This window comes from Mustela nivalis (genome assembly GCF_964662115.1).
Source record: "Mustela nivalis genome assembly, chromosome: 8".
NCBI lineage: Eukaryota > Metazoa > Chordata > Mammalia > Carnivora > Mustelidae > Mustela > Mustela nivalis.
In genome coordinates, this window is record NC_139027.1 from 122000124 (window position 1) to 122016998 (window position 16875).

Here is a 16875-nt window from a genome sequence, read left to right on the forward strand (position 1 = left end):
CAGATGCTGTGTGAGAGAGAAATTGATGTGAGCTGTGGTCCCTGGCCTTGGAGAGCCTGACTTTGATTTGGGGTCTGCCTTCTATATGAAAGTAGACCTGCAGGCAAGGTGCCAAAGTGAGTCTTTGAGAAGTTCAGAGCAGGAAAAAATCTTTCTAGCTAAGAAGTTGGGAAGCTTTTACAGAACTGTTGTGGTCATCTGAGCTGAGTGCTTAAGGGTCAATGAGTAGCACATTCTAGGCAGGAAAATAATAAAGATGTGGAGGTGGAAATGGCACAAGGCAGTTTCATTGGGTGGCAAGTAGCTCATCACTTTGAGTTGGTGAGTATTTTATGTTGGTAATGAGAAACAGGGTTTGGAAAATAATTGGGCTAAGATTGCATTGTACCTTGAACACTATAGTGATGTTTTCATTAGAGGTGGCTAGCCATTGACAGGGCCCTTTTTCGGATTGGAGGAGAAGTGGGATGGAGAGGGATGGGGAGGGTTGGGGAGGGGAGAGGATGGATAAGAAGGAGGTAGCTAGCTAGAAGGTCTTAGGCTTCCTTGTTGCATTCTTTTACTTCCAGGGATTTTTTTTTTCTTCTCTGTTTGATGGGAAATTGATCCTGAAAACTGACCATGTTTACCAGTAATAAATCATTACGTGGCTACCAGTAGTTCACTGGTAGTCTTGACAAGATTAACTGTGATTTTTTTTTTTTTAATCCCTGGGACCAAAAAAAATTAAAAAAGAAAAAAAAGTGGGGTGGGGGGAGAGGTGGGTTCTAAGATGCATAATTTTGAGAGAGTTGGTTTAAGTGCAACTAGTGAGAACTTATGTACTGTAGTTGGTTGCCTTATCTGGGAATAAGATTATTTGGATTTTCAGCTTCAGTCTTACTGCAGAGTGATTTTTGTTAGATTTCTTTGCCTATTGGAATAAAACTGATAATGTAGCAGGTACCATATAGCATTTTGGCAAAGTCTGTTCAGATGTTGTAACACGAAGGTTATTCATATGTGTTATGAGATTAATGTGACCTCTGAAAACACGATACCTTTAGTAAGTAGTCGTGTTTCTTTTAAAGTTTTAAAGATATTATCACTCTTAAGCTCAGAAAATAAAGATTGATAAAAATTAATAACTCACCAAGGAATAAATAAAACTGCATTTTCCTCGTGTTCTTAATTGTTTTACTCCTCTTTTTTCTTGGTCTAAACTCAATGCAATTCTTTTTTTCCATCAAAAAGCAGATGGATTTTGATCTGTGTAGATAAAGAGAAAACTTACTATGTAATCTTGACCAAGAAATGAAGGCTATCATCTTGAACATAAATAAGACTGTGTGTGTTTCTTAATAAATTTTAGTTCTCATACATTTATTATTGTGGTTGGAACTCCCTTGTGTTTATGCTTTGAAAAGTTTTGTTGCTTTCATGAAACTGTAAGTTAAATCATAATATCTTCTTGAATTTTAGGTACTTACACTGTGAAATTTTATGATGGAGTAGTTCAGACTGTCAAACATATTCATGTCAAAGCTTTTTCCAAAGATCAGGTGAGAAATGTCGTTTTGTGCTTTGTAGTATGAATAATGCTAACGTTGTAGTTCTGTTTCTCAAATAAAGATGTTTATAGTGACAAAATCTTTATTTCCTTCACCTGACACAATTTCACTAGAAAGCAATATACAAGTTTTCAGAATTTATTAATATTTATCTCTCCCTGCCATTTCCTGTTAATCTGTTTTCCTCATCTTTTCTCAAAACTGTATGGTTAATATTCGTTTTTTTCTCTCTCCCTGTGCCCTGTACCCAGAGGTATTATTCATCATAGGGAACTTGCTAATGCTTGAGGAAACCTAGACTGTATTTTCTTCTCATCTAACTTTGTCCTTCAGCTCAGGACCATGACTTGGTGGTTTCAGAACTATAGTTTGGTATAAATTTGGCAATCACTCGTGCTAGATATGCCTGGTTTGAAAATTTTGTTTCCTGTTGTTCCAGTCACCACGCATGTGTTTGCTTGACCATGAAACAGGAGTTTTGATCCTGGAATATGGGCCATCTAGAAGATGTTGCCCACTCTTTTCATACTTTCTTCCCCTTTGGTCTTTTTCATGTTCACGCCTTAATAGTTGGGAAGGCAGGGTCAAAATTTGGATACTGATGTTTTAAAACTTCTGATTGTTACTACTTGTTCCTTTTGGGTAGTTGTTGATGTGATAGTATTTGGTGATGCTGGAACCTGTTGTGTCTCGTCTTATGATCAAATGCCTCTACTTACCACAAATTAGAGTAAATTCTTCTGTATTTATATTTAGCAATTTCAGAGGGTTATGTTTCATGATATCTTTAAAGGTAGCCTTAAGAGTGTTTTTGCCGTTTGCTGGTTTTCCTTTAAAGAAAACTGAAACAGTTATAAAGCCTTAGCCCTGAAGTTGTTTTCTCTGATCATTTGTCCTTCAGGCATCTAATGAGCTGCTATACAGTACTCTAAAATGTTATTTTGTGGGGTTCTTGGCTGGCTCAGTCAGTAGAGCCTGTGTCTCTGGATCACAGGGTTGTGAGTTTGAGCCCCACATGTAGTATAGAGTTTACTTAAAATTTAAAAAAAAAAAAGTTATTGGGGCACCTGGGTGGCTTAGTCGTTAAGCATCTGCCTTTGGCTCTGGGCACGATCCCTGAGTCCTGGGATTGAGTCCCACATGAGAGGTTCCCTGTTCAGCAGGAAGCCTGCTTCTCCCTCTCTCATTCCCCCTGCTTGTGTTCCCTCTCTCGCTGTGCTTCTCTCTGTCAAATAAATAAATAAGATCTTTAAAAAAAAAAAAAGTTATTTTGGCTTTAAATTTGGCAATTTTTGTGTTGAGTTTGTGGAATGAGTTAATACAGATAGAGGACTGTGTAGATAAGAACTTGTTCAGAATTGTCAGATTGTATCTAGAACCTCCCCAAATGGAAGTCCAGGGCTCCAGATAACAAACATTCAACTGTTTACTCTGCTGTACTGAATAAATTGATTAACAGCACTTGTGGTGTTTGGGTTGGAGATGAGCATCCTATGAGGGTGGATTGGTGGCTGCTTCAGTTCCCAATTCCCAGTTATCCCCAAGTGTCTCGCCTCATCTCAGATCTGGTGGGTGATCAGGTATAGGCCCGCAGTTCCTGCTTGTGTATGTTTTTTTCCAAGACAGTGTTGTATTTATATAAATGACTTCTCGGGTCCCCTTGATGAGGGAGCACGAGACTGGCTGAAGACAAAGCGAAAGCCTTGCACCCCCCTCTCCATCCGCTCCCCCTCAGTCATATGTGTAGCATCCCTTAGGCAGCCCTGACTGCCATGAGCAATAAGCAAATAGTTAACTTGCAGAGCTCACAATCCTGCTAGATAGGAGTCTCCCTTGGCTTACAAATGTCCCAAGTCTCACTAACAAAGACGATTGATAGCAGGATTGTGACATTCCACCAAAAAGTCTCCCAACTATCTTAATGTTAATGGCTGGTCTAAAGACAACATTGATCCAGCCGCTAGGGCAAGGCCTCCGGTAGGCCTGGGACATCCTGGCACCTTGTAGGCCCTCTTTGGCATATGAAAACTCCATTGAAACCTCCCTTCCCCTCACCTTCCCTCAAGCTCAGGGTACATAACCTGCCACCCCTCACAACCCGGGGCAGCAGCTCTTCCTGCCCACGGGTCCTGTCCCTTTGCTTTAATAAACCACCATTTTGCACCAAAGATGTCTCAAGAATTCTTTCTTGGTCATCGGCTCTAGACCTCAGCCCACCGAACCTCACCTAGGTTCTAGAACTTCATCACCCTCAGCCGTAGGGATCTAGGGTTCCATAATGGCTACATAAAACCTAACTTTTTTAAAAAATTATTTTTTTACAATTTGCCTTTTTTTTTTTTAAGATTTTATTTATTTGACAGAGAGAAAGATTACAAGTAGACAGGTAGGTAGGCAAAGAGAGATGGGGAAGCAGGCTCCCTGCTGAGCAGACAGCCTGATGCAGGGCTCGATCTCAGGACCCTGAGATCATGACCTGAGCCGAAGGCAGAGGCTTAACCCACTGAGCCACCCAGGGCATCAGCATCCACTGGCAAACTGAGCCAGGCCTCTGAAAGGCCCTGGGTCTGGTAGTCATGCTTGGGACGAGGAGGATATAACTTGGGGGCATTTTCTTAGAACACCTCTGTCAGAAAGATTGCTTTGCAGAAGTTGTTCCTGGGGTATTTTCTGTCCCTTTAATTATCTAGTGAGTTATTAATAATCAAAATATGGGAGATCACTCTGTCTCAGAAGGAATTGGACAAGATGGTTGTTTCTTTTAAATTTAGGATTGGTTCTCAAGCCTCAGAGTATGGATCAATATTTTCAGTGGTTCTTTCCATTATGTGACACAGCATATGTCCTGTTTTAATTTGTTTGTCTTCATAAGTTTGCAAAATACCATCTGATTTTATATTTGCAAGTAATCACAAAGTGTGTTTCATTGCTATTTTGCTCATTTTAGAATATTGTGGGTAATGCTAGGCCTAAAGAAACAGATCACAAAAGTCTTCCATCGTCTCCTGATAAACGAGAGAAGTTTAAAGAGCAAAGAAAAGCCACTGTCAATGTGAAGAAAGACAAAGAGGACAAAGCCTTAAAGACAGAAAAGCGTCCCAAGCAGCCTGATAAAGAAGGAAAGTTAATCTGTTCTGAAAAGGGTAAGGTGTCAGAGAAGAGCCTTCCCAAGAACGAGAAGGAAGATAAGGAGAACATTTCAGAAAATGACAGAGAGTATTCTGGAGATGCTCAAGTGGATAAAAAACCTGAAAATGACATTGTGAAGAGTCCACAAGAAAACTTGAGGGAGCCAAAAAGAAAACGAGGCAGGCCCCCTTCCATAGCTCCTACTGGTGAGTTTCCTAAGTGGGGTCTGCATTGGGCAATGCCAGAGTATTCTGTGGCTTTGGTGGTTCTTTATCACTTCCATACTAAAGTTCTTCCATTTTTATGATTGACTTTGAATCATCTTGTGATCTGAAAATAAGTTACGTTTGTGGAGCTGGATTTTAAAGGAAACATATCCAGATGAATGTAAGTTGCAAAACAGGTCCTTGACTAAGCTTCTGGGGAGTACATAACTGTCCACAACATGCTTCAGTTTATTTGGTAAAACCTAATAAGCTAAGGCCTTACGCCTGTGCCTATTCAGATGATCTCAGGTTAAGTAAGCTTAATAGAACCTGGGATTAGGAAATAATAGTTTTCCTGAGAGACATGAAATAGGGAAGAAGTAATTCGATGTGGGTGTTTGACAGAGCCTGGATCAGAGAACACTGGATCTAAGAAGGCATGGTGCATTTTGAAGTTGAGCTATCTGGAGAGTGATTATGGGTTTGACATTTTCACAGTCCAAGTAAAAAACTGAGATGGGTAATGGGTAAGAGTTAAGGTTAAAGGGTACAGATTTAAGGAAGAATGTATGGTTATTTTAAAAAGTTGAAATATGGAATTCTTCGGGAATATCCAAGAGTAAAACACATCCTGAATTTCTTTCTAGATCAAACACTCCTTCTCTTGGTCAGTTAAATGACATGATGAACACTTAGGATCTCTTTTAGTTTGAATGCTGGCAAGGATAATCTGGCAGTGGTCTTTACAAATTCTTGCTTGTATATTTCCTGCATGAATATTGAAAAACTGAATCCTTTAGTACATGTTATTTATTTTTTAGTTTTAGTTTTTAAGATTTTATTTATTTTTACAGAGACAGAGTGAGAGAGAGAACACAAACAGGGGGAGTGGGAGAGGGAGCAGCAGGCTTCCCGCTGAGCAGGGTACCAGATGCAGGGGTCGATCCCAGGACCCTGGGACCATGACCTGAGCCCCAAGGCAGACTCTTCTTTTTTTTTTTTTTTTTTTAAAGATTTTATTTATTTATTTGACAGGCAGAGATCACAAGTAGGCAGAGAGGCATGCAGAGAGAGAGGTGGAAGCAGGTTCCCCGCCGAGCAGAGAGCTCAATGCGGGGCTCAATCCCAGGACCCTGGGATCATGACCTGAGCCTAAGGCAGAGGCTTTAACCCACTGAGCCCCCCAGGTGCCCCCCAAGACAGACTCTTAACGACTGAGCCACCCAGGCGCCCCACCTTTAGTACATTTTAGAATGGTATCTACTTTTCCTCACAAGTTTATATAACTGCAAATGATATATTTAAAATATCTTTTTTTTTTTTTAATTTTATTTATTTATTTGAGAGAGACAGTGAGAGAGAGCATGATCGAGAAGTTCAAAGAGAGAAGCAGACTCCCCGTGGAGCTGGGAGCCTGATGCGGGACTCGATCCCCAGACTCCAGGATCAAGACCTGAGCTGAAGGCAGTCATCCAACCAACTGAGCCACCCAGGCGTCCCAAAATATCTTTTTTTTTTAAATTTGAAAATTATTTAATAGATTTTCATTGGAACTGCAGAGCCACAGAGTTAGCTCACTTACTGGTCTTGCATGATGTGGAATGCAGAGTGAATCCTATCAATACAGGCAGCTACATCAGACTTAATTTTTATGGGAGAAAAGTCTGCCTTAATTTATTTCAAATAAATATTCGTATTCATTCCCAGTAGACAGCCTTCAACATCTGAGTTATAACTTTAAGATAGGAAATTAGAAAAAAAAAAAAAAGATAGGAAATTAGATATAGTTTGATTTCTTCCCAGATGAATTAAGCCATCTCCTCCTCTAGTGGTTGTAACTGTGCGCAAAAGCTGAGCATGCTGGAATTGCCCCAGGCCTAATTATGGCCTAGACCTGCACTGTCCAGTATGGTAGCCATTAGCCACATGCGGCTGTTGAGTACATGAAATGTGGGTGGTCTAAATTGAGATGTGCTGTGAGTATAAAGTCTACTCTGGTATTCAAATACTAAGTTTAAAAAAAAAAAAAATCTCAACTTTTTATGCTGATTACATGTCAAATGATGTTTTTGGTTCTATTGGGTTAAAATATAGTCTTAAAATTAAATATATCTTTTTTTTAAAGCAGTTAAAAAAAAAAGATTATTTATTTATTTATTTGACAGACAGAGATCATAAGTAGGTAGAAAGGCAGGCAGAGAGAGAAAGGAGGAAGAAGCCTCCCCACTGAGCAGAGAGCCCTTGAGCTCTCTGAGCTCTCTGAGCAGATGAGCAGAGAGCTCCATCCCAGGACCCTGGGATCATGACCTGAGCCGAAGGCAGAGGCTTTAACCCACTGTGCCACCCAGGCGCCTGTACTTTTTTTTTAAACTAAAAAATTGAAAATTACACATGTGGCTTGCATTTGTGGCTCTTGTTGTATTTCTGTTGGACAACAGAGGCCTAAATTCACTGGCTTTTTCTATAGGATTCTGGGAGAGAATTAAACCCCAACTGCCCAGAGCATCCGTAGTGAATTGACTTGTCTTCTGTGCGTTGAGAATGGTAGTAGTTGTAAACCATAATTGGGAGAATTGAAAAACTTACCTCTGTGTTCTGTGTTCAAATGAGGAACTCCAAATGAGAAGGTCTGGAGATTTTAAACCTCTGGGCAGTATGCCATGTTAAGATGTAGGATGATCTCTGGGGCAAATAATACATTATATGTTAATTAAAAGTACTATTAACAATTAATTAAAAAAAGATGTAGGATGACTGTTAGGCCTTTTTTTTTTTTTTTTTTTTTTTTTAAGTGGAAGGCGGGTACTTATGCAGGGAGGGGTAGAAAATTACTTTGAATCATCCTGGGAGAAGTCTGATGTGTCCTCATTTCAGGTTAGAAAATCATGTATATGGGAATTGAGTGCTCTGAAACAGATTTCCCTTTAGTTGTTCATGCTCTGGCTTGTACCCTCCGGAAAGTATGTACTGGGGTAGTTGTATTCAACTTTGCCTACTGCCCCTATGAAGCCACATGACTTCACTCAGATTAAAAAAGGTGGGGAGGCCTTCAGTTTATTGCTTTCATTTTGTAAGTGTAAGTTTCATGCCAGATCGATTTAATAGAGAAATAGTGTTTTCCAAGTTTTCCTGAGGCATTTCTCCCGAGTCAGAATCTCTGGAATTGTTAACAACCTTCCCAGATGATTTTTAACCGTAAGAAGAGTTTGGGAAACACTAATGTTCTGTGTAGTCAGCCCTGGTTTGTATGTGGTATCAAAGTGAAGAATGCTTACTAGATTTCTTCTGTGTAGTTCAGATGTCCTTTAAAAATTGCTTGGAAAAAGCTCATTGACCCAGTGGAGCATTGAGCTCTCTAAAGTTTACAGACTCGATTGGAACAGAATCTGAGTTATTTAGGGAGGGTTGTTTGTATTTGTGTCTAATTTGGAATGTGTATGATTTCCAAGTTCTCACCACTTGGAACAAAATAATGTTGGCACATTGGGAAAATTGAACACAGCCAAGGAGTTAGCATACTCATTAGGTTTGCCTCCTCAGAGCTCAGCCCTTCTCTTGTTGGGCTTTTCAACATGGCCGATCTGAAGCTAGTGGTCCTCAGTGAGTCTTCTTCCCCAGTCCCCAAATCCCCTGCCCTCTGCGGGCCACCCCTTTAACTCTTTACCCCTTTCTCCCTCTCTCTCCTTTCAGCCTTCATCAGCCCCCTTAGCCCTACCTTCACCCCAAGCTTTCCTAGTTTCATTTGTTTTGTTTTTTTATTCTGCTTTTGGATTCTCATCTTTCATGATTGGGGAGAGCTTCTTAAATGTTGGGTTTAAAAATAAAGAGTGAATACTATCCAAGCATTTAGTGTCTGCATTGCTAAATTATGTTAGAGCTGGATTTGTTGGGATCAGCAGCCTTGCCTGAAACACTCACTATCAAGTAGCATGGTCTCCTGAGATTTTTCTGAAATTGTTTTTAAGAGGTTATAAATGTTGACATTCTTTTTGGTCCCTCATAACTAGGACCAATGCCAACCTAACTAATTTAGCAAGTAGGGATTGAAAACAACACTCAAGCTGTAGTCCCAGGTACACACTTTAGGAATTATCCTGAATGGTGGATTTCCTGAGTATTGGTTAAGTCAAGTTTTGATAAGAAGATTTGATGGTGATAAAAATGACTTTTTAAAAATTGCCCTTGCACCTTCATGTTTTAAAGTAGTCATGTTGGGGGTACCTAGGTGGCTCAGTCAGTTAAGTTTCTGCCTTTGGCTCAGGTCATGATCCTTGGGTGCTGGATTGAATCCCGCATTGGGTGCCCTGCTGAGCAGGGGGTCTGCTTCTCTCTATCTGCCCCTCAAACCTGCCCACCCCTGCTCCTGCTCATTTTCTCCCTTTCTCTCTCAAATAAATAAATAAAATCTTTTTTTTTTTAAAGATTTTTATTTATTTTTATCAGAGGGGGGGGGAGAGTGAGCACAGGCAGACAGAATGGCAGGCAGAGGCAGAGGGAGAAGCAGGCTCCCTGCTGAACAAGGAGCCCGATGTGGGACTCGATCCCAGGACGCTGGGATCATGACCTGAGCCGAAGGCAGCTGCCCAACCAACTGAGCCACCCAGGCGTCCCTAAAATCTTTTCTTAAAAAGGGGGAGGGCAGGATAAAGAGAAGGGAGAAACAGACTCCACACCAAGCAGGGAGCCTGAAGCAGGGCTGGAACCCAGGCCTGCATCCTAGACCATGACCTGAGCCTGACCTGAGCTGAAGACAGACGCTTAACTGGTGGGGTGCCCTGACCTACCCATGTGCCCCTAAATAAAGAAAAAAAAAATTTTTTTTTAAAGATTTTATTTATTTATTTGACAGAGATCACAAGTAGTCAGAGAGGCAGGCAGAGAGAGAGAAGAAAGCAGGCTCCCTGCTGAGCAGAGAGCCCGATGTGGGGCTTGATCCCAGGACGCTGAGACCATGACCTGAGCCAAAGGCAGAGGCGTTAACCCACTAAGCCACCCAAGCGCCCCTAAATAAAGAAAATCTTAAAAAGAAAAAATTAAGTCATGTTGGGGCTTAGTGTTTTATTTTTATTTTTTAGTTTTTTTTGAAGATTTTTTTTTTTTTTTTTTTTTTTTTTTTTTTTTTGTGAGAGAGAGAGAGCGTGCACTTGCACAAGCCCCAGGAGAAAGGCAGAGGGAGAAGCAGGCTCCCTGCTGAGTAAGGAACCCGATGCAGGGCTGGATCCCAGGACCCTGAGATCATGACCTGAGCCAAAGGCATCAGACTGAGCCACCTAGGTGTCCCTGGGGCTTAGTGTTTAAAAGATAGGATTTTAAGAGAGAAGTGTATATAGAACTGGGTCATAAGAGAACCCCCCCCCCCCCAAAAAAAAAAGATGAAGGAAGGGGCACCTATTTGGCTCAGTTGGTAGAGCATGTGACTCTTGATGTTGGGGTCATGAGTTTGAGTCCTATAATGGATGTAGAGATTACTTAAATACATCTTTTAAAAAAAGAGGGAAAAAGAGATGAAGGAGTTCCGTCTATAGAGTGTCAGCATGTCATTAAGGAAGTAGTTTCACCCATTACACTTATATTTTCTTATTAGCCCTTTGGGGGTCTGTTTATCATGCAATTGTATGTGTATGGTTTATTTCTATATAATCAGGGGGGTTGGGCACGAAGAAATTACATAACTTCTTTTGTGTGGTTTTATATACACTATAGGTGTGGATTCAAACTCTCAAACTTTGCAACCAATAACATTGGAATTGAGAAGGCGGAAAATATCGAAAGGAAGTGAAGTCCCATTAAAACGTCCCCGGCTTGACAAAAATTCATGTGAGTCTCCAGTCTGTGTACATGTGACTAGAACTTGATGTTGATTGGGTTAGCCTCCTGTGTATTCATGTTGTTTCCTATTCCCAAAAATAGGCTCTAATGCTGTTTTTGGTCATAGGAGCTAATGTGGTTGGTTTGGGTTGGATAAGAAAGAGTTTTGCTTGAAGAAAAATAAATCCCAAAGCAGAAACTATATTAACGTTGGATTCAGTGGTTTCTTCTTCATGCCCATAAACTACATTTCCATTGGAAATTTAATGGCTTAGGAAGGGATGGTTTTCATATGTTGAGTAAAACTTGAAAAATGTTATTTGTTGATTGAAAAAAAAAATACTTTGGCTCCAAAAATGATTTGTGATTTTTCTAAGGGTTTGTAAACCTGACTGACTTTGAAGATTAGTACATAAACTTGTAAGTTGGGAAGCCCCAAAGTAGAATTTAGTTGTCAAGATTGGGGCATGACCTAAAACAGATTTTTCAGACCATGAATAAGGATGATTCTCTCTGGGCAGAGAGAGTCCCTTTATTAATAATAGAAAGGATATTTCCTTTTATCACTGGTCTAGTATTCTGGATATTTTTGTAAAGCCCTTATAGAGGTAACCAGCCCAGAAATATGTATTACCAGAGTTATTTCTTCTTATTGGGTTCTTGACCATAACTCTCTTAATGGTTTATAGCCCAGGAAAAGTCAAAAACCTATTCGGAAAACACTGACAAGGACTTATCAAGGAGAAGGTCCTCCAGGCTGTCCACTAATGGGACACACGAGATCCTAGATCCTGACTTGGTTGTGTCAGATTTGGTTGATACGGTTAACATTGATCCTTTGCAAAATACATCATCCAGTAACAAGGAATCTGAGGAAGGTGAGTCAGAGTCTGTTCTAGAATGGTCTTGCCAGCTTGCCTCTCTAGTGAGAACCAATCTAAATCATTATATACAACCTCCACAAGTTTTAGATTGTGTTGAAATTAAATTTTTGAATGGGTAACAGTGTTTCTTACACTCTTTTTCACTGGCAATTCAGTAGACAAACTTTCTGAACACGTTTGTGATTGTTTTTACTTGAATATGTCTGAATGTTGGGTTGGAGGTACAGTGCTTAAAGAGTCCTGTCCCTCTCTGTTTCTGGTGCCATCTTGCTCCAGTGCCTCTGCCTTTTTGTCAACACTTCTAGAAAATCCTCTATTTACTTTGGTCTTCTAGAAAATCCTCTATTTACTTTGGTCTTTTTTTGGCCTTTTTCTTTGAGATGCTCATAGCCCTGGCTGTATGTGCTGGAACCTTTGAATGTATTCTCGTATGCTGTGCGATGGGTTTCCTCTAAAAAGTCCCTGGATATCTTAGTCTGCTGTGGGACTTTTGGTTGATTACATATCTGATATGTTACCTGGGCTCTCTTTTTTTTCTTCTAGGTCAGTTAAAATCTCCTTTGGAAGCTGACCAGGTCTCATCTGCACTGACTTGCCACTCCTTTGGTGATGGATTGGGGGCTGCAGGCTTGGAATTGAACTGCAAGTCAATGGGAGAAAACAGTATGAAGACGGAACCGGCTTCTCCTCTTGCTGAGTTACAAGAGATTTCTACTGTGGCAGGTTCCTATTAGTGTTAACTTAATTGTCTTCTATATATACTTTTGCTTCTGCTTTGATGGTGAATTTAAAACATGTACTTTTCTATGATGTTTTTTCACCTTATTAATATTTCCTTATTTTAATGCTATATCCTTTTTATTTCTGATATTGCTAATTTGTGTTTCCTCTCTCTTGATTAATATAGTTTGGGGATTTATTAATTTTGTTGATGGTTTCAAAGAACCAGTGTTTTACCTTAATTTTCCCTGTTCGTCTTTTTAAAATGCCATTGATTTCTGTTTTTTTAAATCTTTTTTTTTTTTTTAAAGATTTTATTTATTTATTTGACAGACAGAGATCACAAGTAGGCAGAGAGGCAGGCAGAGAGAGAGAGAGAGAGAGAGAGAGAGAGAGAGAGGGAAGCAGGCTTCCTGCGGAGCAGAGAGCCCGATGCGGGGCTCGATCCCAGGACCCTGAGATCATGACCTGAGCCGAAGGCAGCAGCCCAAACCACTGAGCCACCCAGGCGCCCCTTTTTAAATCTTTTTAAAAAAATTTCTGTTCTAATCTTATTTTCTTCCTTTACATTTTTTTTTAGAAACTTAGGTCATTAAAAAAAACACAAAAACCTAAAAATTTAGGTTATTAGTTTGGAACTTCTTTTCTAGTATTAGCATTTAAAGTTACAAATTTACCACTAAGTCCTGCTTTTACCAATTCTGATATGTTGTATTTTCAGTTTCATTCAATTCAAGATATATTGTGATTTATTTGTTGATGGTGGGTTAACTTTGGAGTGTTTTGTTTCATTTCCAATTATTGGGGTTTTTAGAGATACTTTATTGTTACTGATTTGTAATGTAATTCTACACTCTATATGATTTTAGTCTTTTAAAATTTGTTGGGACTGATTTTATGGCCCAGCATGTGATCTGTTTTGGTAAATGCTCCATATACACTTGGGAAAAAAAAGTGTATCATCATATATCTGTTCTGTGTGTCAATTAGATCAAAGTGAATGATGGTGTTTTCTAGACATTTATTATTATTATTACTACTACTACTACTACTACTACCATCATCATCATCATCATCATAATCATCTAATTCTATCAATTTCTAAAAGAGGGATGTTGATAATCTCTAACCATGATTGTGGATTTGTCTATTTCTCCAATGAATTCTGTCAGTTTTGCTTCATGTATTTTGAAGTTTTGTTATTAGGGGCATACACATTTATAATTGTTATGTCCTCTTGGTGAATTACCCCTTTGTAATGTGAAATACCATGCTATTTTTGGTAATAGACTTTGACTTGAAGTCTGTTTTATCTGATACTAGTACAGATACTTTTGCTTTCTGTATGCAGGGTGTATCTATTGCTGTCACTTTTCTTTCAACATAACTATGTCTTCAAATTCAAAATTTGTCTTTTATAGATAGTATGTACCTCTAGTTGGGTTTTGGTTTTAACTGCAATGTGTAGTTTGTTTACATTAAAGGTATTTATTGATACAGTTGCTTTTAGATCTACCTCTTTGCTTTTTGTTTCCCATTTATCCTGTGTTTTGTTCTTTTCCACCTTTCCTATTTTTTTAGGTTAATTTTTTTTTCAAATTTCATTTTAATTTAGCTATTAGCTATACTTCTTAGCATTTATTTTAGAGGTTACTTAGGGATTATGATGTATATATCCTTAACTTCTCACAGTTTACTTTTCTTTTTTATTTTATTTTTTTAAGATTTTTTTTTTTAATTTATTTGACAGAAGAGATCACAAGTAGGCAGAGAGAGAGAGGGAAGCAGGTTCCCTGCTGAGCAGAGAGCCCGATGCGGGGCTCAATTCCAGGATCCTGGGATCATTGCCTGAGCTGAAGGCAGAGGCTTAACCCACTGAGCCACCCAGGCGCCCCTCACAGTTTACTTTTAATATTGAACCACTCTATATAAAATCTGTAGCCTATTAATCCTTCCCCCTTTTATGCTCTACCTGTCTCATGATATATCTATATATGCTATAAAATTCACAATACAGTATTATAGTTTTTGCTCTTAATAACTAGGTATTATAAAGATGAGGAGGACAAACGGGGCTTATTTATGTACATATTTACAATTTCCACTTCTTCGTATCTTCCTATTTCTTTTTAGCCTAAAATTTTTCCTGTAGTTTTTCTTGTAGTGTAGGTTTCCTGGTGACAAATTCTCTTGGTTTTTATTTATCTCAACGACTTTATTTAACTTTCAAACTTTAAGAATATTTCCACTGGCTATATAATGTCGAGTTTACAGTTTTTTTGTTTTGTTTGCTTTTCTTTTTAGGTACTGTAAACGTGTTTCACAGTCTTCTGGCCTCTGTTTCTGAAGGGAAGTTAGTGATGATTCATATTGTTGTTTTCCTTTTGGTTGCTTTTGAGATTTTTCTCTTTATCATTGCTCTTTAGCAGTTTGACTATAATGCATTTTTTTTTGTCATCTGAATTCTTTTTTAAATTAATTAATTAATTATTTTTAAAATAATTAAAAAAATTCTTTATAAACATATAATATATTATTAGCCCCAGGGGTACAGGTTTGTGAATCGGCAGGTTCACACACTTCACAGCACTCACCATAGCATACACCCTCCCCAATGTCCATAACCCCACCAACCTTCTCCCTACCTCCCTCCCCCTGGTAAACCTCAGTTTGTTTTATGAGATTAAGAGGCTTTTATGGTTAGTCTCCCTCCCGATCACATCTTGTTTCTATAATGTATTTTTTTTAACCTATTTGAGAGTCATTGAGCTTGAATTTGAAAAGTGATTTTTTTAATCAATTTTCAAGTTACTATTTCTATATTTTTTTTCTGTCCCATTCTTTATGTTCCTATCTTCCTTTCTTGATGATTCACATTAGAATTAGGTTAGATCTGGGGCACCTGGATGGCTCAGAGGGTTAAGCCTCTGCCTTCAGCTCAGGTCATGATCTCAGGGTCCTGGGATCGAGCCCTATGTTGGGTTCTCTGCTCAGCGGAGAGCCTGCTTCCCCATCTCTATCTGCCTGCCTCTCTGCCTACTTGTGATCTCTCTGTCAAATAAATAAATAAAAAAAAATCTTAAAAAAAAAAAAAGAATTAGGTTAGAGCTTTTGATACTGGGCCACAGGTCACTGGGACTTACTGACTTTTTCTTTTCATCCTTTCCCCCCCTTTTTTCAGATTGAATAATTTCTATTTCCAAATTCTTTCTACTCTCAATTCTAGTCTGCTGTTATGCCCATCCAGTGAATTTTTTATTTCTGATGTTTTTTATTTTTATTTTTAATTTAATTTTTTAAAGATTTTTATTAAAAAATTTTTTAAAATTTTACTTATTTGTTTGAGTCAGAGAGAGAGCGATAAACAGGGGGAGCAGCAGAGAGAGGAAGAGGGAGAAGCAGGTTCTCCAGAGAGCAGGGAGCCCCTCCATCCCAGGACCCTGGGATCATGACCCGAGCCAAAGGCAGATGCTCAACTGACTGAGCCACCCAGGTGCCCCTAAAATTTTTTTCTTAAAGATTTTATTTGACACAGAGAAAGAGAGAGAGACAGAGAGGAAGCAAGTGCAAGCAGAGGGAGTGGGAGCGGGAAGGGAGAAGCAGGCTCCCCCCTGAGCAGGGAGCCCAATGCTGGGCTTCATCCCAGGCACTGGGATCTTGACTAAAGCTGAAGGTAGACGCTTAACCAACTGAGCCACCTAGGCACCCCATTTCTGATGTTTTTTAGTTCTGGAATTTCCCCTTTTCCCTCTAGCTTCTCTGCTGAGATCTTGGAGTCTATAAATTGATTATGAACATAGTTTTAATTGTTGCTTTAAAAGTCCCTGTCTACCAAGTTCAGCAGCTAGATTATTTTGAAACAGTTAATCCCCATTGATTTTTTTTTTTTTTTTTTACTCCTGCCTGCAGATCACATTTTCCTTTTCTTCACATGTCTAATATTTTGTACTGCATCCTGCACATGGTGTCTGCTGTGTTGTTGAGCTTGGATTACATTATGTTCCTCCAAAGAATGCTGATTGCTTTGTTCAAAAGGGCTATTAATTTGGCTTAACTCAAATTCCACCTTTTTTTCCTCTGCAATTGCAGCAACTGAAACCTCTGTTTAGTTCTTTTAGCTTTCGTTGGGCTGCTTGAAACATTCAAAGATCTGCCAGAAATTTAGGCAGAGTTAATATGAAGAAATTGAGGCCACCCTTTTGTGGCTCCCTTCTTTAGGACTTTCTCCCTCATTTTCCAGCTATTGTAGTTGCACTGAACTCTACCTTTTATTTCTTCAACCAGCAAGACTAAATTTCTTACTTGAGCTGTAGCTACCTGGTGTTACTGACAAGCCTGCTTTTTGGTAAAAATCCTTAAAATATGGGAAACTTACCTAGTGCCCTTCAGATATCTAGCTCTTGTTTCTGTGGGCTTTTTGTTACTCTTTAGTGTCTTTTCATATTTGTTTTTTTAATTTTTTTTTCCTCCTTTATAGTGGTTGTATGCAGAAGTGATGTTCCACTATGAGCATTTCTAACTACTAAAAGAGAACATGTTATGGTAATAGGCAGCCTAGGAAGTTGTACACATTTAGTG

The 16875-nt window shown here is 39.1% G+C and overlaps 1 protein-coding gene across 4 annotated transcripts in view; it reads left to right on the forward strand.

Moving 5' to 3' along the window:
- Window positions 1-16875, forward strand: part of PHF20 (PHD finger protein 20) — a 145697-nt gene that overhangs the window by 66997 nt on the left and 61825 nt on the right. For 2 of the 4 annotated variants that reach the window (XM_082746227.1, XM_082746226.1), the window contains 5 exons: window positions 1462-1541; window positions 4498-4885; window positions 10589-10702; window positions 11383-11571; window positions 12121-12300. In XM_082746227.1, coding sequence (XP_082602353.1) covers window positions 1462-1541; window positions 4498-4885; window positions 10589-10702; window positions 11383-11571; window positions 12121-12300 — 951 coding nt within the window. The remainder of the gene's footprint in view (window positions 1-1461; window positions 1542-4497; window positions 4886-10588; window positions 10703-11382; window positions 11572-12120; window positions 12301-16875) is intronic. The other 2 variants (XM_082746229.1, XM_082746228.1) reach the window with 1 other exon arrangement.